The sequence below is a fragment of the Sphaeramia orbicularis genome, chromosome 7, assembly GCF_902148855.1.
Source record: "Sphaeramia orbicularis chromosome 7, fSphaOr1.1, whole genome shotgun sequence".
In the NCBI taxonomy this organism is placed as follows: Eukaryota; Metazoa; Chordata; class Actinopteri; order Kurtiformes; family Apogonidae; genus Sphaeramia; species Sphaeramia orbicularis.
In genome coordinates, this window is record NC_043963.1 from 37,594,066 (window position 1) to 37,621,317 (window position 27,252).

Sequence of the window (27,252 nt, forward strand, 5' to 3'; positions counted from 1 at the left end):
CCAGCGCCTAACAGTAATACCAAATCTGACCCTCCAAGGACCATGGGGGAAAAAAAACATACACTCTAATCAAGAGCATAGTTCGATTGGATTCCCACCTGTATTCTCAACACATAAACGCCTCACCTTATCTGCTGTGCTGCACCACTTAACCTATCAGATACCTAATGCAAGGTCCAGCAAGTTGAGACAGAGCAGAATATTGTTACTCTCACAAAGCCTCGGCTCAGGCTCCAGAGCCTGGAGAGTTTCCTGTCATTAGACTTTGGATAACACAACCTTCCTGAGCCAAAGGGCACACTGTTTTGCTCTTAAATCGAAGTTGTTTTCACACTCTGGCCTCCTGAAATTAAACTTAGGTCTGTTTATGGACTCTGGGAGAACAATTTATGTGATCGACCTGCAGCCACAGTTGAAGAGTTTATGAGAAAAAGGTGTGAACAAAAATATCCAAGTAAATGTCTCAGCAGTGATCCATCCGTCCATCCATCCATCCATCCATTGTCTGTCCATCCATCCATCCATCTGTTTGTCCATCCATCATCCATCCATCCATCCATCCATCCATCGTCTGTCCGTCCATCCATCCATCTATCCATCTGTTTGTCCATCCATCGTCCATCCATCCGTCCGTCCGTCCATCCATCCATCCATCCATCCATCCATCCATCCATCCATCCATCCATCCATCCTCTAGCTCCTGATTAGTTTAATTGTTCAGTTCTGCATTTATTAATCCATTACTTTGACTTCTGTGTTCTCTTCAAAGGTTATTTGGTTTCTAACAAAGTCATGCATTCATTTATTGGCTTTTCTCAGCTCCAAACTATTGATATTATGTCAACCTCTAAAAATCAACAATTGGCCTGATATTGATGTATATTTGTGTGCATATATAAAAAGAAAAAGACTCAAGAATTTAGGATGTGCAGGGAAGGTAAAAAAAAAAGTATATAGAAGGAATCTCACCTCAACATGAATACAGCAAAAACAAAAAATGAAACAAGTGGTGCCAGGCACAACAAACCCCACCCCTTGCATGTGTTGTAGCTTATTTTGGCATCAATCCAGTGGATGTCATCATGTCTATGCATGTGCTGATGTCAGCATAGACACAGACAGCATAGACAAATTCCAGTAAATGGGGGAAAAAAAAAAAAAAGACTTTAAAAATTCATAAAAAATTTGAACTTTGACCTACTTTTTCCAAAATGTCATCACATCTACTCTGGGTCACTGGCAATCTATAAACCCAATTTCATATGAATTCAGCCAGTAGTTTTGCTGCTAAAGTGTTAACAAAGAAAGAAACAAACAAACAAACTGAACCAAAAACAATACTCCTTGCCTCCCCTTTGGGGGGCGGGGTAATAATGAAATTATTCTGCTTCCCTACACGGACATAAAAGTGGAAAAACAAGAGATTTAGAATCAAATGAGTTAAATTTGCTGTGATGTACTAATATCTTCCAAAATATTGGTCCTATCAGCCTGCCGAGATATTTAATGTGGAGATGGAACTATTCGTCAACTGTAGGTATCAAATTGGCCAGTTAAAAAGATCTCAATTTCTCAGTACTGTGCAGATACACACACACGCGCACACACACGCGCACACACACACGCACACACATACACACACACACACACACATGCACACAAACGCTCTGAGACCTTCCAGTATTATGATATAGATTTTACAAAAAGGGGTCCCTGATCAAAGGTAGACCGAAGAGGGAGATAATAATGTCGACAGTCTCACTCACCTCGTAGACATTTAACTGGTTCTGACCCCGACAAAGCTCTTTATAGCTGGTGGTAAATTCACCGATGAAATCATGGCTGAAATAAAGAGACAAAAACAGCATCTTGCAGTGTTCATTCACATAAGGCGGGTTTAAGCCTGGGATATAGAAGATAAAGTAGATAAAGTAGATAAAGGAACTGCACCTCAGCGACAGATACAGAAATGTAATCTAAAACATAACGGGAAAATGAATAGCAATGACGCCAACAGGGGGGATGTTGTTTCAATCAAGTGTGGAAATAATGATAAGATGTTGGGGAACTGTTATTCTTTTTTTTTGATGACCACATTCACATTTCTTACAAATGTAATCACGATGCTCTCATGATGGTGCAGCTATTAGTTATTACCTTCCATCTCGGTCCCAGTCATACACTTCCACTTTGATTGTCCTGTAAAACACAGCAAAGATGGGAAAATAAAGTGTTGATTCTTTATTATCATGAGGGAGCTTTGCATAAATACTAAAAAAGAAAAAAAAAAAAGCTATTAAGCTTGTAAGTGAAAGCAGAACTACATTCCATGCAGATGCTTCAAACATCTGTTAAAGTTTCTTATTGCAGTAAAAGAAATTCTAAACACTTGAGTAAGCTGCACACTGAGCCTTGATGTTCTTTATTACAAATTAGTTCACTGTAATTTAACTGTAAGAATGAATGAATCACCAAGAGAGAACACCCAGTTTGGCTTCTGTCCATCTCCTACCCCAAACAGGAAATAAAGCTGATAATTCTTTATGCATTGATTATTCTAAAGAAATTATAATCAGGATCAGAACCAAATACCTGACTCTACCCATATCCCCGAAAGTGAAAGAAAGACATTTTAAAATACTAAATGATATTTATCCTTGTAATGACTTTCTGAGACAAAAATTTAGTATTGAGGAAAACTAACTGTGTTTTCTTTGAATTTGAAATTGAATCTTTAGAACATTTGTTTTTTGACTGCTCATACACCAGGACATTTTGGATGGCATTTCAAGGGTGGACATCTGTGAAGGGCACTCAATCGCCCAAACCGGAGTATAAAGACATGAAATTTGGAGTTACAATGAAAAACAAAAAATGAGAAATTGTGTACAACACTTTAATTATTATTACTAAACAATTTATCCACAGATGTAGACTCATGAAGAACCACCCACTGTTCTCAATTTACATAAATGAAATAACAAACTTCAAAAAAAAAACAAAAACACTGAAATATGTAAAAACCAAACAAGCCTTGATTGTTTGTGAAAATTTGAATGTACTGATACCTGATTAGACCTCTGACTTTTATTTTTGTTATTTATTTTATTTTCATTTTCTTTTTTCTTTTTTTATATATAATGTTCTCTACAAATACTGTTCCGCATAAGTTTGATGTTGATGCTCAGTCTTTAAAAAAAAGTGTTTCTCTATGTAATTCTTTAGAAAGTATGTCCAGATTTTGATTAATAAAGTTGGGAAAAAAAAAAATCTTCATGCATTGATAAACTGACATTGTTTTTACTTTGTGTGTCTCGGAGTAGATAGGTCAGATTGCAAGTGTTGCCTCAAGTTTTAGGTAAAGCGTTCTCTTGCACATGCCAGAGATAGAAAACCAACCCCATGGGACGGAACATATTTTGCAAGTTCCCAAAATAAGTTGGAAGATGAGAAAAACAAATAAATAAGCCTGAGAGAATTCACAAAGAATGAGCAAAGTGCCTCCTCTACTTCTCTGATGGAAAGATCAGTGACTTGCCCTCCATCAGACGCTGTCAATCATGTGTCAGTGGGTCCAGCAGGAGCAGTGGGGTAACGGGGAGAGGTGGGAGGTGCCCCATTACCCTGACCTGAACTCATTCTGTCTGTTCTCAGTGTATATTTCAGCTAAAAACACACACGGTCCATGTAGAGCAGAAAGACTGGAGGCAAGAATTGTACTCCTTATCTATTCTGAAACAAGTTGCCTCCAAACCACGTGCAGTGATATCAAAGAAACAACACAGTGCAGTCAGATATGTGGATATATTACTGACTGGGGATTGACAGACAAAAAAATGAATGTGTTTTGACATTCAAGATGAGCATGGCAAATGATTCCCTGGTGATGTGTCAGTCAACATCAAGGTTCTTTCATGTTATTTTCTTGCAACTAATGATCAGGGTTGTGAGCATCATGACCACAAGATTAAATTCGTTGGTGACGGTACAGGGAGCACTCACTGCATATTTGAGTGAAAAAGGAAGAAATTTGACTGTCATGATGCTGTGAATGATGAGGCAGATATAGAAACAATAAAAAGTCCTTCAGTCATTGTCAGTGCTCAGGAATAAGTGCCTACTTGTAATGCCTTTACATAAATTACAAAATAAGGGTAAAGTGTCACTTTATTATTATTATTATTATTATTATTATTATTATTATTATTATTATTATTATTATTATTATTATTGTTAGGGATGCACCGATACCACTTTTTTCCAGACAGAGTATGAGTACTTACATTTGAGTACTTGTCGACATCGATTACAGATACGAGTACTTAATAATTCCATTCCAGTTCTCAGTTCCTTTTGTAAATGTGCTTTATTGTCGTTGTCATTAGTCTGACTGGAACAAAGTGCTGCTACTGACATTTAATGTGCTGGAATGAGCGTTTCTCAATTAGTTCACCATGGTATGCCGCTCTTAATTAATCATACTGGACAAATATTACAAAGAAGAGTAAAGGTTTTTGAGAAGAAGAAAGTCCGTAATAACAAACATGGAGACGAGAGGTAACAGTAATGTGATACTCATACTGCAGCGTTTTCACTGGTAAGGCTTAAAAGTGAAGCTTCATCAGATAGAGAAAAGAGAAATGAGCAGTAAGTTTCATTTTCACTTCCGCTGGCGGCGGTCCGCACCGCTCCATACCTCCATAGTATTATAAGTAGGATGGAAACCGGCCCAGCCCTGGGTAGTTGTCCTAAATCTGTTAGTAGTTTTTCTCTAACTCACACAGTCGCTCTTTGAAAAGATCCTCTACCTCCACGGTTCTCGGTGGTATTCTTCGTCTGGGTATGCATCTGCAAACACCTGGAAAACGAATGGAATGTACGCAGAGGACGGACAGAACGCTCCATCCGTATCTGTGTGTGTCTTTAACGTTACTTGCAGTCAGCGTTACTTTTATCATTTATTTTGAAAAATCCCCACACTCTTCACACTCCCCACACATGATTCCACCACCGCGTACCTGCTGCACTGAACTGTGAATGTCACACGGCCGTAAGTGGTATCGGTGCATTTGTATTAATTTTACGACTACACACACTGACTATCGGAGCTGATGCCCAATACTGGTATCAGATCGGTGCATCCCTAATTATTATTATTATTATTATTATTATTATTATTATTATTATTATTATTACTATTATTATTATTATTATTATTATTATTATCATTATTATTATTATTATTATTATTATTATTATTATTATTATTATTATTTTACATTGGGGGTTTTTGGCATTATTTTCATGCATGCATATTTTTTCTTGCACTTTATTCTGTTGCTGCCCACTGCAAAAATCAAAATCTTACCAAGTGTATTTTTCTCATTTCTAGTCAAAATATGTCTTCACACTAAAATAAGACATAATCACCAAAAGAGTAACTTTGCAGTGAGATATAAGAACTTATTTTTAGACAATAGTTCTTGAAAATCTTATTTCAAGAAATCTTACCAAGATAATTTTGACTTGTTCCACTGGCAGATTTTTTTTTTTTGCTCAATTGAAGATTTTTTTTTTTTTTTTTGCTTGAATTACACAAAAAACATTGAATTAAGCAAAAAAAAAAAAAAAATCTATTTTAAGTGTGAAGACATATTTTGACTAGAAATGAGAAAAATACACTTGGCAAAATTTAGATTTTTTTCCTTGACCAATTCCCCCATAGTGGGAGTAATAAAGTGTAATGTAATCTAATCTAATCTGACTAAGTCTAATGTAATGTAATGTAATCTAATCTAATGTTAAATTTACTGACAGACAAAATGCGTTAAAATCGCAGTGATCACTCAGAATTTTGATAGATTTCTGAGGTCCACCAAACTTTGTGTTTCAGGTCGGCCATGCTTGTTTTCATTTACGCCTGCTTCCTTGTTCCTCAGTCAGTTCGCTTCTTTATTGGTTACATTCTGTTCCATGTCACAATTCACAGAGTCATGATTCAGGGGTTGTCGGCTTTCCCCACACATGAACATTTGTGGTTGTAAAAATTGAACAAATCTAATATTTACAATTGTCGGCCTTGACCCGTTTCGGAGCTATTATCGGAACAAATTCACTCTTAACACACCTCAGACCACAGGATAATACTATAGGATAATTTTATAAAACATAAGATAATCTGGTGTTTGCCATCCTTGGTCGGGAAGGGGGAATATCAGGAAAAAAACAGCCTGATTATCTTCATATGAGTACCCTGCTGTAGGGGTTCATTTGGTCCATGTCCTAGCCCTTCACTTCTTTTCATAAAAATTGGTGCAGTAGTCTCTATGTAATTCTGCTGACAGACAGTCTAATGTTAGGGTGCAGAGGCATTTTTATTGGTTTTATTATAGTAAAATATATCACAACAACACTTCACTCAAAAGAGGTGTTGACCCATGCCTGGTACCTGTTTAGAATACCTCACTCAATTTCCATTTTATGAGATTTTTTTATTAGATCGAATTCTATTTTCTAAAATATGAGGCACAATATATATTTATATCCATATAAACAGAAACACACTAAAATCTAAGTTAAATGGACACAAGTCTGAATAACTAAACGGCAACTACATAACCTGCATAGAGGAAACTAATGTCATCGTGTGACTTTGAACTTTGACCTCCTGACAACAAATTTATATGTGACCAGGGCAGGCCATAGTCAACATTTGATGACATTATCTCTATTTGTTATGGAGTTATGGTGTGAACATTATCACAAACACACAGAGTCCATCAGTGTGAGCAATAATTCAACGTATTAATTCATTTAGATACGTTTTTTTAGAAGAGTTTATAAATGTAGGCTGCACTAAACCCATTAAATACAGAATACAGAGCAGAGACCTTAGGAATGAGTGCTTATGAATAAAAGAAGTGGACAAACATCTCCAGGTATAGCATTTTCAGTACAGGTGCAACAAAACAAACATTTTTGACGACAGAAACTCACTCCATTGTGTTTATTTGTGTATGCTAGCATTTAAATGATCTATTGTGTGTGTTAGTTAGATGGACACTAATGTGTTGCTGATGCTATCTTTTTATCTGTGATTGACAGTTGAAAATGCTTGAAGCTGAAGTGAATCTAAATAACTGCAGTCAGTTGCATTAAATAAAATACTTCCCATGACAATATTTTATGTTGGCATGGGAAGTATGATTGAAAAGCTGGCATTTGTCATTCACTGAATAGCAAGTAGGTGAGATCTAATAAAACTTGTTAAGTTAATCAAAGTGTTTTTCTCAAATATCATGTGAGGTTCACATTTCTTGGTATAAACTTATGCTTGTAGAACTTTTCAGCTCGATCATATTGAGAGACACGATCAGAAATAGTCAAAGTGGTCAATTCACCTATATATTTTTTTTTATTATTTGTTTTTTTTTACCAGAGTAATAAGTAACATTTAGCATTTAATATTTACTTTTTCCAAATCCCACCACTGAAATCTGTGTAAATCTACACTGTTACCCATAAAGTTGGAATAATTTTTCTTTCAAACACATTTCTCTTTTTATTCCTATTCATCAGTAAACACCTTTAACTAAGAGTCCCAGTTACACTTTATCTATCAAGAATAAATCACATCATCGCAGTTATTTCGTGAGAAAAGGCAAAAAAAAAAAAAAATTATTATTATTCTAACTTTACGGGCAACAGTGTACCTAGTGATTGAGGAAATATAAAGAAAAGAACATCTAAAAATATAAAAATCTGCATTATCTATGAAGTGAAAATGCCTGAGTCAAGAAAATTCAGACCTAGAATCCTTAAAATGCACATGCTCTGGGTCAAAATGAGGGCAGCCGCAACAATTACAGAGCCCTTATATTTAAAACATGGTTTCAAGTTGCTGAGAAATAGCAAACTGAAGGCAGAAACTGAGAAAACTCCCCTGTGGATGGCAAACAGAATAGTTCATACGAAGAAAAGCCAGAGCCTAAATTGTAATAGATTTTCCTGCTATCAAATTCTGCAGGGGGATATAGGTATGTTTCATGTGTCCGTTACCATCTGTCGGACCCAATTAACTTCTCTGGACAGGTGAGCAGAGACAGGACCGGGGTCTGAACCTCTGCTGACACCTGGTGTAGTGGGAGAGGGCAAGATTTGACATGTTCTTTGATGACTTATAGCGAGTCTCATGGCTGTCTGGGTCTACACACTTTCATGCTTTTGCACACACTGAGACACAGCCACCTGTCAGCGTCTGTACAACCAAGAGCACAACCATTCTTCCCTCCCCTCTTCATTTTTTATTTTTCTGCCTGTCTCCGGGTCTCCCACGAGGCCTTTTACTCTGCAGAGATTCAGATAAGATAGGAGATGCCACTGGAGCAGCCAATCAGAAAGTTGAAATGCTTTGAAATGCCAGCTATGGGTAAATCAGTGAACAGCCAGACAAAGGTAGCATGTTGTCAGAGAGAGGACTGCAATAATTCTCTATTTGAGCAGCAGATAAAATAACAGAGGAAAATCAATGGCGTCTAAATTCGACGCACCCAACCCATTCTGCAATAACAGCCCACTGAAATTGTTTGCAGCCTTGATTTTCGACTGGAAACCCTCCATCACCCTCCATCTGAGTGTGTGTGGGTATGCGCTTTATTTCACATCATCATCCATCCTACCTGTCGTAGTCTCCGTTGCAGAGAGCTCTGACAGGAATGGAGAAGGGCTGCCACACAGGGTTCAGTGTGTTCTTTACCACTTCAGTCTTGTGGCAGATGGTGAACCTGGAGACATGGGGTCAAAAGTGTTTTAAAATTCCAATCGTAAATCTCTTCCCACTGGTTTTGCACTAAGACTATGTCGGCATGAGTTAAAAAGATCCCGGTTTAATTCCCTCAACCTTAGTTCTCCTTCACTTTGATCGTCGCAGTAGGCTCTCCTAGCTGGCTTTGATAAGCTAAAATTAAAAACCTGCTGAGAACCAGAAGCAAGTGGCAAACTCACGTGCCGTCTTCATTGCTTCTGTAGAAGACCATGAAGGGGTCTGACTTGCCAAAAAAGTCCTTCTTATCCAGTTTGTGGGCGCAGAACTGCATTGTGGCGTAATCCTGCAGATAGGGGAGAAGCAGAGCAAGAAACATAAGTCAGAAAAATGAGGAGACAAAAGGTAAAGGACATTGTAAATCCATTCTTCTGCCTCTGTTTACCTCCTGTTGTTTGTTTATACATGCTGTGCCAAGACATAAAAGCATTAAAGCACCAAATAAAAGTAAAGTGCTGACTGAATCCTAATAAGAGTAGAGCGAACGCAGCCAGTGGGCACTAGTTTCTGAAACCTGCAGATGCATCCATGGATGTGATAAGGGAAATCAAATTGAAAATACCTTGTGTTGAATATAATTATTCTAACAGTATGAGGGACCATGCAGAAGTACAGAAATGGTCTCTAAAACCCTGCACACAGAGGAGGGGGGGCTGTATACAAAAACGATGTGGAGGGTGTGAGTGCAGCTAATGATACATTAGAAAGGCTGGTATTACCATAATTATACTCATTTAGGTAGCATTTCACTGTGTGCTGCCATTACAAGGACAATGAATATGTCCCATAATGCTCTTGGTTCCAAATAGTCTCCCTGTGGTCAGGGTATTAGTCTGCGTTGTGTAATGATGAGGCTGCATAGTGGGCACAGAGTGGACAGGTAAATGTGCACATCTGAATAAAATCTGCAAAACGTTAACCGTAACTTGTCACTTTTGTCTCAGCACCGTGTTGTCCCTCTTTGAAATGGTTCAGACATGTAATCTGCATTATGTAACCATCTAATCATCATATTTTTAAGCATAGGACATGATGGATGGAGTTGAGTGTCTTAGAATAGTAAATAGATGACTTTTTTCATCCTGCTGGTCTTCTGGGGTTTTACAGTTTTGAGGAGCAGCTGTTAGATCTGAATCAGCATGGTGCTGGGCAGAACCTCTATCGATTGCTTTGACCCACATTAGTGCAGCGTGCTGTGCCTCTGACCAGCCGCTCCCTCAGCCCTACCACTTCACTTATGTGATCGACAAAGCAGAACAGCCTGTAACTTTAAGCATCTGCTGAGAGGAAAATGAGCAGAGTAGTAAAACAAGAGGGTCACTCAGAGAGCAAAGAAATTTAAATCACAAATAAAACTGATAATTATGATCAGTGTCTTCTTCCTTTTTGCCATGTGGTGCCACCGGTTAGTGTAACTGTTACCATGGCAACAAAGGTCAAGATTACTGTAGTGAATAGTAAGCACCTTATATGTCAACTCACAGTATCCCACCTTGCACATACCCACAGTCTGATCTATTTTAAGGATTTATTCACATGAGATTTTGTACTAATTAAATGCACTAATCTCTTGTGTTTCTGGTATTTTCTTCATATGTCAGGAACAGATTGGTCCATAATAAAAACTGCAAAAAATACAAAACCTTTAAGTTGTGTGTCTTAAATGAGCAGACACACATACAGAGTTCTCCAAAATCATACTTGTCTAGTATTTCCCATCTATAACACAACCTACTGTCAAAATAAGATCCAGTTTTAATGTAATTGTAACAGGTATGAAACAGATGGATTCATGTCTCATTAAAGAATCTCATGTATTATCGGATGTACAGTATGCAGGATTTTGCAGCTGGATGTGTGTCACATTGTTTCCAAACTGTGACAGAGTGTATTTTGCAGCTGATCCTTCTAATATCTAACCTTGGAGTTTTTTGTTATCATTGAACATTATCTCATTATCATTCAAGCCTCACAAGCTCAAAGATTCTCATAAACCGAGAGACTGAGCGAAACAGTGACTCAGAGGTGCATTTGTGTACACTTTACACCAGATTTCTGCCGGTGACAATTGGAGCAACTGATCTGCATGCGGCAATTTACACTTGTCTTTTGTGAATTAGATGGTTTTTGCAACAAGGCTTATTTGCATAGAAAGGGGTTGATTTTGCATGTATTGCAGGAATGTTCCCTGATTTGCATCCATAGAAATGATATAGGCGTGGTCTTGGTGCTATCTCCTTAGCAGTGCAGTCAGTGGATTCCACACTTTATGGGTGCTTTGTGAATTACATGCTATATTTTTGCCTCCTTTGCACTGGTTTTGCACCCGCGACAGCTGCATAATCCTTTTGAGGATCTGGCTCCAGTATCTAAGATTTACACTACTAAGTGAACTGGGTGTTTATTCTATAGGGAATAGTGAATGAGTGAATTGAGGAAATATTTCAGATGCATGGTAAAAATAATGTCTTATCCTCACCCTAATGAGTGGATTAAATCTGGTGTTTCTGTTTCTGTAACTGGAAATCTACAGCACATTAACCTGAAAAACATATATAAAGAACATTTTTTATACGTCTTGATATCATATCTTAGTCCTCCTTGAATATGGTTTGGATGTGGATTTGGTTTAAATATTCTTCACAATTGAAATGAAAGGCCGTTCTAACCCTAAAAAAAAAAAAAAAAAATTACATTGTATGTCAATTTCTATCAAGATAATGCACGTCTTGCCAATCATCAAGAGGAATATATATTTATTTCAAAATAATTCATATTTGATGAACGTTTCTGACATATAGAGTTTCCTTCATTGGATCCACAACATAGGTGATCATCCACTAGTGTGGATATGATCTGAGGGGCCAAATGTCTGCAATCTCTCATTGTCTTGTTCTGAGTTAGCTTCTCTCTTATCCAAAGGTTAAAGTTCATGCTCATCTTTCCACAAGGTTTCATGGGAATCATTGCAGTGGTTTTTGTGTAATTCTGCTGAGAGAAAAACGGGCCAATCGACAGGCGGGAGTGATCACATAACCGGCTTGGTGAATGTAATAACTCTGGAAAAGGAGCTAATGTGATTAGCACTATTATTTCCAGTCATATTTTATGTTTCCAATCAGTGAAGCTTTAAAGAGGAGAGAGTAAAAAGCTGATTAAAGCATCCAGTAGTAGCTCAGGGCTGTTTTATTTCAATTCCCTATTGTCATTTTAAGATATTATGTGTGTTTTTATAATATAGGCAAAGTTAATGTTGTTGTTTTTTGTTTTTTTCCTGTTCATGTACTAAGATACGCATCAGCTAAATGGCAAAAAGCCATCCACTGGACCTTTTCTACCTGAATTGTCAAACTCTCCCTTGATGGTTTTTCTAGAACATTTCATTTTTGTGGTTCATTTGTGGATTAAAATGAAAACCTTGTATACCTTGTGTTAGTGGAGCAGAATTTGCTTTGTCCTTTTATTCAAACCCATAGAAGAATCCTAAAACTGTCCTGCTTCATCTTGTCACAGCCTCTACAATTACACTAGCATAGCAACATGGTGCCTTAAGCCTTCATTAGGCACTGATAACACACACTCACTCTGGTCCTGAGTACTGTTCTCTCATTAAGTGGGGAAAAAGGCAGAACATTCATCTCAGCCACTGAGGTTTAGAAGCACCAGGGAATACTTGGTGCAACTCGCACCCTTGTCTGCTCTACTAAGATATCACTGCATGGAGTAAGAGGCAAAGCAATGCTCAGTGTCACTTTCACAAAGTGGGACTGGAAGATGCAGTAATATTTGTGTTCACATTACACAGACTTATGACATCTTTAAGATGACATAGTGACTCACCGACTGAATCATGAGCCAGAAGGTGAAAAACACAATGTCTTTACATGTTTCACTCGACACTGCATTCATCTGATGGTGTTTTTTGTCTGTCTGTATGCCTTGGGTTAATGCCTTAGATTTTCATCACAGTTTTATAAACACAAACAACGTAATGGAATGAAAAAAATATGACGCAAAGTGTAATTAATTGTCTGAAAACAGCCACAGTGATAAACTAAAACTAGCAATGTTGACCTATGGGGATCCATGAGTTCTACATGTGGTAGATTTTATACTGTTGTGTATTCATGCATGCTGTATCGCATTTGTCCAGCAGTCGCCAAAGTGTTCTGGCCACAGCAAAGGGATTGGAAGGCAATTGTATTCAAAAATTACTAATATCTCCCAAAATATTGGTCCTATCAGGTTGCTGTTTTCGCTAGTCTTTTCCTTGACCAAAAATACATACTTCTGCCAAACTGCAGCAGTCAGCTCGTTCTGGATTTTGTGTGAATCCCGGACACACACACAAGCACACAGAGGTCACTTGACTTTTATAATATAAACAGATATACATTCTAGAAGAAATCATAATAGCAATGGTAATTAAGTAATCAATACAGCATTCCATGGAAATGATCTTCTTGATGTTTGTGAGAGTTTATTCAGTAAACAAATTACTGAGAAAAGAATGCACCTATTATATTTTCATACACACTGAATGAATTAAAAATCAAAACACAGTACCAACATCACAAATGCATAAATAGAATAAAAGTCTCAGATCAGTGCTATGTTATGTAAAATTTAGTGTGGCTTACTTAAATCTACATGAGTTAGGGCTGTGGTTGGAGTATGAGGAGTATCTGACACAGAGCCAGTCACTCCTCTACACGTCACAGTATGAGCCAGAGATAACAACAGCCAAGAGGAACTCTTTGATCCATGCAGAGCCTGTTACTCCATTTAATGATACCTGGCAAATCCACCACACATGTGAGAGCCAAACCTGCCTCTCAGTTCACAGTCCCTGCAGAACTCCCCCAGTCTATCCCCAGTCTGCTGGTTTCAGTTTCCCCAAACAAGACTTGCAGTGTTTACCTCAGGCGAAGCTGTGAATCTGCTGCCTCTATTTATTGGTCACAAGTGGATTACAGAATAAACACCATCCAGATGGATGGCAGCTATTCCAAACAGCTACAAATCACAGGTGTGTTGTCTACTGACAGCAGGGTCTGCAGCCTGTAGGTCTGTCTTTTGTCTGAGTTCCCTTTTCTCCTTTAAAACACTGAGTTTCCATCCAGGGTTAACTTTTGAGTAAACACTGGAAGTCTGGGGTGACAGCGTCATGTCTGTGGCTCTTTAATTGAGTCTGGGAGAATGGAAATGGTCATTTGTATCAGTGATGATCATTTGCATTTATATTACAAAATCGCCTGTTGAAGTGGTACTTTGCAGGGATGATCCTAACTGCTGTCATTGCAGATCCAGGGCACCTGATGACTCACAGCAGTCCCTCACTGATTTCACTCCCTGTGAACACTGACACTTCAATCCCACGGAGCAGAATCTGTAATAGTTATGGTGGCAGCTTTATTATGAGCATTGTGTTTTCTGTCTGGCTCATTGTTTATTGCTGTTTGGACAACTCTACAAGTCCTCTATCAAATACTGTTAAGTCAAATGAATTAAGTGTTTTTAGTTGACATGTATGGCGGGAAGTTAAATCGGACGATTTGAATCATTAGGTGCTTACATGCATTTTGTTATCATAAAACATTTACACAGTAGTTGCAGCTCAGTGGTTTGCTTTATAGCCTCTGAGAGAGGCCAGTTGTTCTGGCCAATAAGTCTTGCTACTTTCTCCTGCTCCAGCAGCAGCAGTATAATGTGATTATTTATGATCTTCATTTAGCTCTGTGGGAAGAAAGCCAATGGGCATTAGTGGACACAGGTTATTCATGCAGATTCATGGATTAACACCCCACAAACAGGACGAAAGGCCCATTTTAGTGATTGGAATGAACACGAGCTCATTAAATAGCTATTGAAACTCATAGCATATTTGCTATGTACACAGTTTCCCAATGACAGACGCAGTTGCTCAGCTACATGGCATATCCTGCTGCTTTAATGAGGACAGTTATGGTGTGATATATCTAACTGAAGTCAAAGCTATTAAACAATCCACTTCAGTTCACAGGGCTTGTAAACACTTCAAGACATGTATTATATAATTCACACCACATGTACCGTTTCCTTAAAGAGTGTCACACGCAACTGCACACTGACAGCAGTGAATAGATTCAATTCATCTATACCACACAGATGTTAAAGCACCTAGTTTCCCTGTGAACGCTGCAAAACAACTCTGGAGTTGAGTGGTTAAGAGGGTCGACAAAGCATTAAGAAGACATAAGATCATCTGAAAACATGGACAAAATTTGAGGGGATCTCTAAAACACTGACAAATGCTATTACTCCCACACATATATATTTTTTGCATCTTGATCATCAAAGATTATGAGTAAAACTGCCAAGCTGTTGACAGAAATTCATCAGCAACTCCCTTTAATAAAGCAACCACCTTATTTGTACTCTTACTAGTAATAATACTCACAAATAAAAGTTAAATCAAGGGCGTAACACTCATATACTCATATATTTGTAGTTTCTGATCACATTTTCAGTTAAAGTTAAGGGAATGAAATCAAAATAATAATTGATTTTAACTTTAGCTCTGAAATTAAATTCACTTTTAACTTTGAAGTTAAATTAAGCAATATATAAATATTGTTTCTGTATATTTCTACAAAATCATTATTAGAGCAAGTTCTCCTGAAAGCCACAGTATAGTTCACACACTGACACACAGTAAACATTCGGAACTCACTCTGCAGTTTCCCAGCTCCTCCGCAGACAAAATAATGGTGCCACATTTCTTCCCAGGTATGCCACTGTGGAGAAAAACACAGTGTTTACTTGTACAACTGCAACAGAATATGCTGTGAATTTTGATACAAACAATTCACTTAAACATGAGGCAAGTAAATTCAACATTCCCTGTATTAATTTCCAATCAACTGATGAAGTTTAATTAAATTAATTGTATAAAGATATAATTTAACTTTTCTCATAAGAGAGGACTGGAGACAGGAGACTTTGCCAGACGCAAATAATATAAATTATGAGGATCAAAGTGAGTCAAGCAGTCGTATTTTATTTTGTAATTCATAAAACATATATTTTCTGTGTGTGACATTAAAGAGACGGTCTGACAGCATTAATGAGCACATTCTGAGTTTCACTGCACAAACTGTATCAGAGATAAGTTCTGGCCTTTTAGCATTTTTGTATAATGTAGATGCACAGCTTCTCTGATTTGTGTTTGTAACATCACGCTGAGGCTTAGGATCATCTCAGGTCTGCAGTTGTTTACCGCTGACTCCCACTCTAGCAGATGAAGTTACCGACATGTCTGTTTTAATACATCACTTCTCCAGGAGCTTGTCAATCCAATGGCACTAACGGAAAGCGAGGCAGCATTGTTACTAAATCTTTCTTGACTGTGTTTTCTGAAGCAGAATAAAATATCTGCATTTCCAGTCTCAACACTTCTATGTATCTGATGAAGATGAAAAAAAAAAAAAAAGATAAAGCCCATTACATCCCACACAAAGCGAGCAGCATATCTACTTTCCAATCATACAGCTCTCCAGCTGCTGACACTCCTGTCATCCTTCCAGATAAAGAAGGAAATTACACAGGAGCCCTGCTGTGGCCTGAGTTGGAGACCAATCATTAGAAGGTTAAACTTGTTGCAGATCCTCATCAAGCTGTGATGGCTGATGTGAGATGCAGAAATACAGGAAGCCACACCGCTAATGAGAGGCAGTATTTGACACTAGCAACACAAGCTTGCATTATTTACAAGGATTAGCTGAAGTGTGACGTTCAGATACTGGGTACAACAAGAGACATCTTAAGAACCGAGCAGTGATCATCAACCACTAGCCACTAAAAAATGAGAAAGAAAATGGGTTCCAGTCTTTTTTTGTATTGAAGTAAATGTATGTGAGATGGCAATACTTTTACTGCAGGTACTATTTGGACTCAGGTATCTGTATTTACCCCCTTGGTTTAGTTGCCCAAGTCACTTTTTATATGATGGCAGACAATTTATACCTGCTTGTCTGCAGACAACCACGGTACACTGTTGTGTGCTTGTCTGCCCATGCACTATCATTATACTCACTGGAAAAATCTAAATCTTACCAAGTGTATTTTTCTTATTTCTAGTCAAAATATCTCATCACACTTAAAATAAGACATAATCACCTAAAGTGTAACCTTTCATGGAGATATAAGAACTTATTTTTACACAATAGATCTTGAAAATCTTATTTCAAGAAATCTTACCAAGATAATTTTGACTTGTTCCATTGGCAGATTTTTTTTGCTTGAATTAACCAAAAACATATTGAATTATTTATTTTGACTAGAAATTAGGAAAAATAAAATTTGCTAAGATTTTGATTTTTGCAGTGCTGAAATATGTAAGCAACACACCTAACATGGAGGTCTGTTTTAACCCAAACCATATTTTTTCCTGATGTTGACTGTAAAAAACAGTGGCACCTAAATCTTTTAATTTTTAATGGTATTTTAATTGTATTTTGCACTGTAAAGCACTTTGTCATTCTGTCTGTGAAAAGTGCTCTCTATATAAAATTTACTTACTAACTTACTAAACCTTATTAAACTGTAATGGGAAGCATAAAATAATTCAGCCGATTGATAAAGAACAGAACCTCAAAGTTTCATGCAGGAACTGAACCCCGATGTCACAGTTTAAAGTTCTTTTCATGATGCATTCACTGGTATCCCTGTCCCATTGGAGTCTGATATTAGCCTAATGTTATATGTTAACATCACACCTTAAAAAAAACAAACAGCGACTTTAGAATTTTCTTTATTAGGAATGATGTACAGACCCAATACAAGACTTTTCCACCAACAAAGCCTCTGCATAATAGCATGAAAACTAGTCAAAGGGGGCAAATAATTCCCACCACTCTGCAATTATAGACTGCATCCAGAATCACAGTAAACTGAATCCTTTTTGCTGCATGGATTTTTCAGTTTGGCCGTATCAATTTCCCCAGTTTATCTAGTTCCATAGGTGATGTAGGTTGACTAAAATTATGCTAAATTTGAAAGAATCTGATGCAAGATAATACAACATGAAGAAGATAAAAAGAAAAAAAAAAAAACTAGAAAAGCACTCGGAGAGCACAGACCTCCGCCAAAGCAGATCAGTTGTCCCCCCTGAATCACCACCAAAATTTAATCATTTGTTCCTTGTGCCAGTATCAACATTTCCTGAAAATTTCATCAACCCCCCACCCCCCACCCCCAAAATTTTATCATTTGTTTCCTGTGCCAGTATCAACATTTCCTGAAAATTTCATCCAAATCCACCCCTAACTTTTTGGGTTATCTTGCTAACAGACAGACCAACAAACCCTGATGAAAACATAACCTCCGCCGTTCCTTGGCAGAGGTAAAAATAATAATAATAATAATAATAATAATAATAGTAATATTTTCCCCATTCCCCACAATATCTACACTGAAAAATGCTGCACTTTCAATACAGAGCAGTGGTCATCAACTAGTGGCCTATGGATCCACATCCAAAGCTTCCCACCCAACCCTCAGAATATTAATGCATTTAGAAAATGTCACAAGAAACAGTATTTAGTTCATGGTGCATTTTTTTCTTTCTCTACTGGAGTGATATTTGGCAGTCTGACCCCCAGTGGGATTATGAAAAATGGCCTTTGTTCAAATGCAGTTGATGATCCCAGATATGGAGCTCGGTTTCCTCTTTCTTATCTGTCCATGCAGGAAATGTTTATGATGATTTTAAGAGATATGGTAAGGGGTGTTTCCATTAACCTGTGATGGCCTCTCTCGTGTTTCCCCGGTTCATAGCACATGCAGTTTAATGCTTAATAAAAAAAAGTCTATCACCTTTGATCAATAGCGCTATCCTACCATCAGCACACCTCCACTGACAATAGAGCTGCACATTCATACAGTATATATGTACAGTGTGGCACAGGACCATGTTAACCTCAGCCTTTAATGAAGCAAAACATAAAAGGGAAGCCATCACACTCTCAGGGGGCACACGTAATTCTCTGGCTCTATCTCTTAGCTCCATGGAGACCAATCTCAAGGTGAATTAACTGTCCTTGAATTATTGATGTTTCACTCCGAAGTGTGGTTTGATGACGCTTTAAAGGCTGTGAGCCCCTTAGCTGTGATGGCACTAAACCCTACACACTCCGCAGGTCAACTTATCTCTCTCAGGTCACATTAATGACCACTGGTGCTTTCAAACTGGGAAATAAGATCCAGTGATTGGTAAAATATCAGCTTTAGTTGCTGCACACCGGCCAACCTCTAATCTCAGCAGTGGAGATGAGAGCAGGTACCAAAAGGGCAATGGTCTTTTAAATTAGACATGCATTATTGAGTGTGGCATTTTCTCTGACAATGACTAGTAAACTTGAAGTGAGCGCCGAACGGATAAATACAGACTGTCATTTATCTGTGGGGATGAGTTCCTTTTTTATTGCACACACTGACAGTTTTTCCTGCTTGTTCTAACAAAGTCTTTGCTGAAATGTGACTGCCGGTGATATAAAGTGTCCTGCATCAAGAAGCCTCATTCGCTCTGTGCACATTCACTGACGATTCCTCGGCGGGAGGAAAGCTTTGATGATGAAATTATTTGAAATGTGCTGCTGTGGTCCAACCTCCTGTATGATCTGCTGTGAACAGAGCCTACAATGTGAAAGCTGGCTGGAAATGATGCTTGTAATCAGTTGGTCATGTAAATGTGTGTCGTACTTTGTCTCCACTGATTCTGCTGCTGCTCGAATGTATTAATAATTAACTGACTGCACTCAAACAACATCGGGGTGTGCTGTGACGTTTAACAGCCTGTTAATGAACTCGTGTCAACAGCATCATTATACATATGCAAATACAGTATAATTGTGACTACTACGTTTCATTTTACTGTGATTAGTTTTTGTGTTTTCTATTATGTTTCTCATGCTACACACAGTTTTGGGAAGAAAATAGCTATACAGTCAATAGATATAAATAAACAATAAATAGACATCTAAGGGGCCGCATCTACTAAAGGTTTGCATGTATTAAAGCGTGTGCAAATTCATTGTACACGCAAAAAAATGTACAAACTGATTTACTAACAGTGTGCACTAAGGGTTGTGACTTTCAAAGGTGCAAAATAGCACGCCTGCATCCAGTTAGTGCGTTTGCCACAGTGAATATGCAATATGGGGCTCTTACACGCAGTTGTGTGTGTGCTGGGAGGAGAAAATAAATGTAAATATATTAATTTAGCACACACAATTTGTGATTTATCAAACCCGAAAGCAATTTTGCTCATAGAAACTGCGTCTATATTTAACACATATCAAAAGGAGGTGCACAAGGTTTGGATGTGTAATTGTGCACAAATGGAAGTGGTTATTGTCGCAAAAAAGAGACATCGAAATGATGAAACAAAATGCAGAGAATGCATTTTTCACCCTTGTGTGAACATTTTTGGAATGATTCTTTTCCACTTGATCTGATGATTGTGATTAAAAATATGCACCGACATCAGGGTACAGTGTAACAAAATTATGTGCGCCTGACAGTCATTCAATCCAACAACCCCGACGCCCCCCACGCCTCTAAAATGAAAAATAAATGAATGAATGAGTCATGCAATACCTCCTGTGACAAAACTCCTCCAACTTTGCATTTCCTTGTGTCTGGATCATTCAGCGCACTGTTCCCATTAGTGCTGCTGTATCCCAGAGCAGTTTCTACAGCGTATTGTCTCCAGTAGTGCACGCAAAATCCTCATTTAAATAGGGTGGTCTCCAAGATGTTTGCACCTGTTGTAATTTGCACAAGCAATCTTTGCATATCACCTGCAAACCCCGGTTCAACCCCACACGCAATATTCTAGATTGTGCAAGCAAATTAGTACACGCAAATTGAGATCTTATAGATCTGGCCCAGAGTTGGGAAGGAAAGAGATATATAGTCAATAGATATAAACAGACAATAGTGTTATGATATTAAAATACATATTGAATCTACAGAGGGCAGATGTTGGGGGTATGGAAAACACCAGAATTTGTTAATTCTCACCTTCCTCCTCCTCTCTGTCTCAGTCAAAAGACTAAATATGATGCCAAAATGACATGATTATGGGAGCTGCCACATTGCTCCTGTATTAAACAATAAAGTAAAGAAGAAAAGTTGGATCTCATAAAGTATTAAAAGTGAACTGTAACATATTTAATCCTCCTGTCTGTCTAAAAACACTGATGATATTGAACCACAAAGTCGATTTTGTACAGTCTGAGTTTGGTGCAGAAATCTTGTTTCCTCAATCCACTTAAATTACAACGTGCTGAAAGCTAATTATGCAATTTTTGCAAGGGATGGCAAAAAAAACAAACAAACATGTGCACCAAAGCTTGAAATCTGTAGCAGCTGAAATCAGGAGAAAAAATGCCCAAATGTGAAATAACACATTTTTAGTCTGCAGCCTTCTCCTACGAATCACAAGACTAAAAGTAAATATAGATAACCTGACCTTGTTTGAAGCTGTTATGAAAAAGTGAAGCCACATTTCCCCTGTTGAGACACGGAGTAATACCTGTCTGAAAATACCCACCGTTAGACAAAAATCTGCATCACTGAGTTTATTTTCCCCAGACATAAACCACAGGTAAGGCGTAGACACAGGAGTCTTCTGTCCTCTCAGACCAATTTAATTACAATAAACTGAAAGGTAATTATGGGATTTAGCCCAGTTATGGTAAAAGAATAAACAAAAGCTATAAAAATCAGCATCTTAAAAAGAATTGGACTGAATGGATCTGTAATCCACTACATTTAGCAAGAAAATATACTTAAATTACAGTTACAAATCAAAATGGTGCTGATTACAAAGAGGTTACGTCTGAATATATCCTTTTTGATAAAAAACTCATTGAGTGCTGAATATTCATTCCGTTGCGTTGCATCTTTACAGAAGGGCTTTCTTTTGGCAGATTTCTGAAGAAGTAGGTCAACAAAGCCACTGGGACAAATTTGAGAGAAATACCATAACGGATTGGACGGCTTCTAAGGAGCTGCCTCTGTGTCCAGTCAGGCTTCGTTCATTTGGCAGGATGCTCACTGACTTGGACCATTACATCAGATTAGCTCTCCTTTTTTTTAATTTACACTTCTTTTTATCGCATCAACTGTCCAGTGTAAAATATCACTAAGAAAAGAAGCTCAAATTGTAGTAAGACGAAGATGCAGATGGAGTGATTCAACTACTGTAGTTACATTTATCATTACATTTTAACTTGTAATCTGTATCATGTTGCACCTCAAGAGTAACCCTCGCAATACTTTAAATATATTGGCACAAAGAATGACTGAATGAATGTAAGAAAATAGTATAAGACAAGTATAATATACTGCCGTTAACATAAACCATTTATTATTACATTTAAAGTGACATCACATATACAGTGGTTACATTAGAGGGTGTGTACTACTTTTAAATGACATAAATGTGATATTTTAGGTTTGTTTGGCAGCTGATTAGTACTATTTATGTTGGAATTTTTTTTTTTAAGACCATTTTTCTGGGGAACAAACTCATCAGGAATCCATAATCGACTGTTACTGTGTCTTGTATATGTGAGTAAGTGTGTGTGGGGATGTAATTATATTGGGAGAAACACTGTGGACTTGGACACAGGAGGCCAGTGTTTATCATGCTTCACACAAAGTCAACATTGTCACTTTGAACCCTCAGAGACCTTAACAGCCACTGGAGATGGGTTAATAATGATGAATAATGATGTTTAATAACCTTAATAACTCCTAATCCTGTCAATACATTTAAATCAAATTATCAGTTGTTCCTCTCCTTGCCCATACAGAGCTGGGTAAAAGGGCATTTGTCTACTCTGCTCCTTGCACATGGAATATGTTACTAAAATACTACAAACTGACTGAAGTGATTTCCTTGGTTGCTTTTAAATCCAAACTCCAAGTGCTAGAGACTAACTCAATGATTTGCACTTGTTTTTCATAGTTTGACTTATCCTGTAAATTCTTGTATGTTGTAACTGCCAGGACTCCCTTGAAAAAGAGGTTCTTAATCTCAATGGGATCTTTTTTCCTAGTCAAATAAAGGTTAAATAAAATAAAATAAAATAAAAAATAATTCAGGTAAATGATACTTTCTCATCTTTTCATGGTCATCAGATATGACCCCTTTGGACATTCAGAGAGTCCGTAGTGGCCATGGAAACACTGTCATCTTCTGCGTCATTGACCAATAAAAGTCATGTAATTTGTCAAGGGACGGTGGTTATAGATAGTAGATTGTATGGTCAGTTAATTATACAGCTCTGGAAAAATTTAGAGACCACTGCAATGTCCTGAGTCACCAGCATGTCTGCATGTATGACAGCCATTCTATTCATGTGTCTGTTGAATTCCAACATAAGCACACCTTATTCTAATGAATAAACACCTGATCAATGTCTTATTTAAGAAGGAGAAGTGTAAACACCACTACTGTGGACATCACTATCTTCTTACAATAGGCAAAAACAGTACTATTAGTACCGCAAAAGTAATTGGAATCCAAAAATAACTATTGAAAACTACTGGACTTCTGCTCTGACAATGTTCCCAAACTCTGAGGACTGGTTTTTCTCTCAGGACAATGCTCCTGGCCTCAGCTAGGTCAATAAAGGTGTGGATGACGGACCACCAGATGAAGACTCTGTCATGTCCAGCCCAATCTGCAGACCTGAACCCACTTTGAAAACTTCTGGAGGAACATGGATGGTCACAAGCCATCGAGCATTGCTGAGCCCCTTAAATTTCTATGTCAGGAACTGCATAAAATTGTTTGATTGATTGTCTTTGTTTTCTTTAATTTCCATCCTATGTTGCCTATGGAGGTCTGTAGGAATACATATACAGCAGTATTGTACTGACCAAAAAAATAAAATCTATTTATTTATTTATTTGTTTGTTTATTTAGCAGGGACAGTACACATTAATGAACATTTCTGTGAATGTGCCAGTATTAGTAAAAAAGCTATTTTTCAACTGTTGTCCCTGGGTAAGATGGAAAATACCAACATTCATAATATTAGAAACATTTTAAAAATTAAGGCTACACCGACACATTACATAGCATTAGTTCACATATACAGTATACACAAGTGTTTTTCAACCTTGGGGTCGGGACCCCAAGTGGGGTCACCTGGAATTCAAATGGGGTCGCCTCAAATTTCTAGTAATTGTCAGCCTTGTAAATCCAAGCTGGACTGACTGTACATATCCAGACCAAAGAAAATCAAATTCTCACTTTGTGCAGTAATCTACACCTGGCTTTTCTGCCTCCATCCATAATAATATACATTATATAGACTAAATGTCATCTAAAATTAATGTTTATTTGCAACATAGCATAGCAAACTATTACATGATCCAAACCAAATTAATTTTAGCAAAAATAATGTCTCTGTTTTGAATGTCTGGGGTCACCAGAAATTTGTGATGTTAAAATGGGGTCATGAGCCAAAAAAGGTTGGGAACCACTGGTATACATAGTTAACTTTTAAAGTTTTAAACCGGCGAGAAACTTTCGTCACCAGTTTTTCATCAAATCTGCAAAACCCCTAATCTAATAAAAACTAAGTTAAAAAAAAGGCATTTTCTGACACTTTCATTGCAAAGAAAACATGAGGACACCTAGGCGGTCTGTAATAATGGCAGCCTTAAAACGGTTAATGTGTCCGATTACATCATTGGTCCAAACAAAAGGGAAGTCATTTTGTAGGAGACCAAGTGGCACACCAGAGAGTTCAACACAAGCGGTTTAATAAGGTTTTGATGAGGTGGTCTTGTTCAGAGAAGACTGATGACAGCCCGTTATCATCTGAGCTTCCAGAGAATGATTAATATGATTTAATGAAGACACTGAGGCCTGCAGCTTCTAAAACAGGTGAGCAACGGCTGCACTAACCACATGCTAAGTAGCTTTCATTCTCCACACCACTATGAGATTTCTATAATTCACACAGTCAGTTACACGGGTCCCTCAGCGCTCGACAAACACTGCACCATATGGTCCTGACCGACCCAATGCGGGTCCGTGATGTGGATCGATGTTGACGAAAACCTCAGCGGGCCTCACATTTACAGTCAGATTAGTATCGCGTCAGTAAAGCTACCTTGCTGCTGCTTGTCGTTTATAACTGAAGCCCAGAGGATCAAATAAAACTTCATAAAGAAAACAAACAAGGAGAGACAGAAATGAAACAGAAGCTTGTAGAGCAGTGGCTTCTTTCATTCTGAGAGAGGTGGAAGGAAGAAGTGCTGTCATGCTCCGAGCTCTTACTGTAACAGAGTTAGCCACAGCTGTCCTGACAGATTCCCTGTTTGATTAAGTGAATGGAGAGAGATCAAGCAGCATATTTCAGCACCACTACAGTTACGTGGCCAAAGTTTCAGCTTCTGCTAGTTCTGCAGCATACCAATGAGAATACTGCCTTCTTCTTTGTGTAGGGAAAGGAACATTCCAGTAATTTACCTCCAAAAAACAAGCATCAAAGATCATTGGCCATGACGTATTATATTACAGAAATTCCAACTCAATGTATGGCCTCTATAATTTCCCATTTAGAGGCAGTTGCTGTCGTAAAATAGTGATTCACAATCTCTGAATCCTCCATTACCTATCAGCACAGAGGTGCGGTGGATGGAGGGTGGTGAGATTAAAGTCCAAAGAAGGAGAAGGAAGCAATTGTTGATGCCGTTCACATGAGGTCATTAGAATGAAGAATGATCCTGATATTTAACAATGCCGCAACGTGTCACGCATATGAGAGCGGGGGGGAGGGTTATCTGCACAACAATACAAGTGAGAGACCATGAAAAAGAGGAAAATGATTTTTTTTTCTCCACACTGCAGCTGTTGCAGGGTGGGTCTACATATTTCCATATGAATCTGAACAACTGCAGTGTTATGTTACAGAGATTTTTACTTTGCAATTTCACACCTACCTTAGAATAGCAACTTAGTATGCATTGTTGCAGTGCAATCCCAGCTGGATTTAAGAGTGTTTCATTTTTAATGCACAAATAAGTGATTTCAGAACGACTCCAGTGATATCAGAATAAATCGATGTGCTTGAAAATAAATTACATTAAATGCAACACCTTTAAATTTTGCATGTTTCTCCAAATATCAGATATGTATAGTTTCAAAACATGTTTCATATGAACATTTCTAGACAGAGATAGGTGTATATCAACACTATAACAGTAGTCATCAGGGACATCATTATCCACAGGTTTTTACCATTAATCTGTCCCTGGTCTCTTTTGTTCCAGTGATCCAAATAGCCAGATAAGAAAAATATATTGTGATTTCATAAATATCAAGCATGAATACTTAGCAAGTAGAGTATTTTTCTTGACAGAAATGGTATTAACTCTGATATCTGATGTAACAGACCCTTTTCAAATCAGACATTTTGACTTATTAAGGCAGAAGATACACAGCTATAATGGCGTCATTATAAATGGCTGCATGTAATTTAGGTGAATGAGTTTAAGGACAGGGAACTGTGTGTACCATCTTGTCAAGTTAAGTAAAAGGAGAGCCTTTGCAGTTGTAATGATACTGCTTTGATAGATTTTGTGGGTTGCACAGTGGTTCAGTGATAAGCGCTGTTGCCTCAGAGCGAACGGACCCTGAGTTCCCCCTGAGCTTAAGAGGGTTTCCTCCAGCTGTTCTGGTTCTTCCCATCAAAAACATGTATAAGTTAATGCTTCGGCCTAGTTCTTAATCCAGGTACTGACTTAGATCTGGAGTTGGTCTCTGTCTCCTGATGGGAGCCCTCTAGGTTACCAGGATGGGGAAAATCAGAGCCAATTACACCAAAAAGATTAACTTTACTCAGCTGTGAAAAATGTCGATGGGAATTGTCCTAAAAATGACTTAAACCTGTAGATTTGTGATGTATGATGATTCCACAGTGCAGCCAAATGTGCATCAATTATTTAGTTAAACTCATATGAGGTAAAATAAAATGGCATGGCTGATTTAGTTATTTAATGCTTAGAAAACTAAAAATGTGTCTGAAGTGGTTTCAGTAGGAATCACACTGTACTTTTCAGTGCTCAGTATAAAGACAAAAAAAACATAACATTTTTACCAAAAGACAAACTTTTGCATTAAAAAAAAAAGGCAACTGAGAAGTCAGCTTTAACTTCACTTCCAGATGCCATTAAATGCCTCACACTGCACCTTCAATATTTAGACCAGGGGTGTCAAACTCAGTTTAGTTCAGGGGCCACATACAGTCCAGTCCGATCTGAAGTGGGCTGAACCAATAAAATAATAATATAATTACGGTATGTATGAATAACGTCAACTCCAAACCTATCTCAGTGTTTTAGAGTAAAAAGGCAAAATTACA

General features: G+C 37.7%; 1 protein-coding gene across 2 annotated transcripts in view; it reads right to left on the reverse strand.

Moving 5' to 3' along the window:
• The window catches only part of cpne5a (copine Va), a 141,666-nt gene that overhangs the window by 59,532 nt on the left and 54,882 nt on the right, over window positions 1–27,252 (reverse strand). For both annotated transcript variants that reach the window (XM_030138231.1, XM_030138230.1), the window contains 5 exons: window positions 15,534–15,597; window positions 9,004–9,107; window positions 8,679–8,783; window positions 2,158–2,199; window positions 1,767–1,842 (listed from right to left, as the gene is read on the reverse strand). In XM_030138231.1, the coding sequence (XP_029994091.1) occupies window positions 1,767–1,842; window positions 2,158–2,199; window positions 8,679–8,783; window positions 9,004–9,107; window positions 15,534–15,597 (391 nt within the window). The remainder of the gene's footprint in view (window positions 1–1,766; window positions 1,843–2,157; window positions 2,200–8,678; window positions 8,784–9,003; window positions 9,108–15,533; window positions 15,598–27,252) is intronic.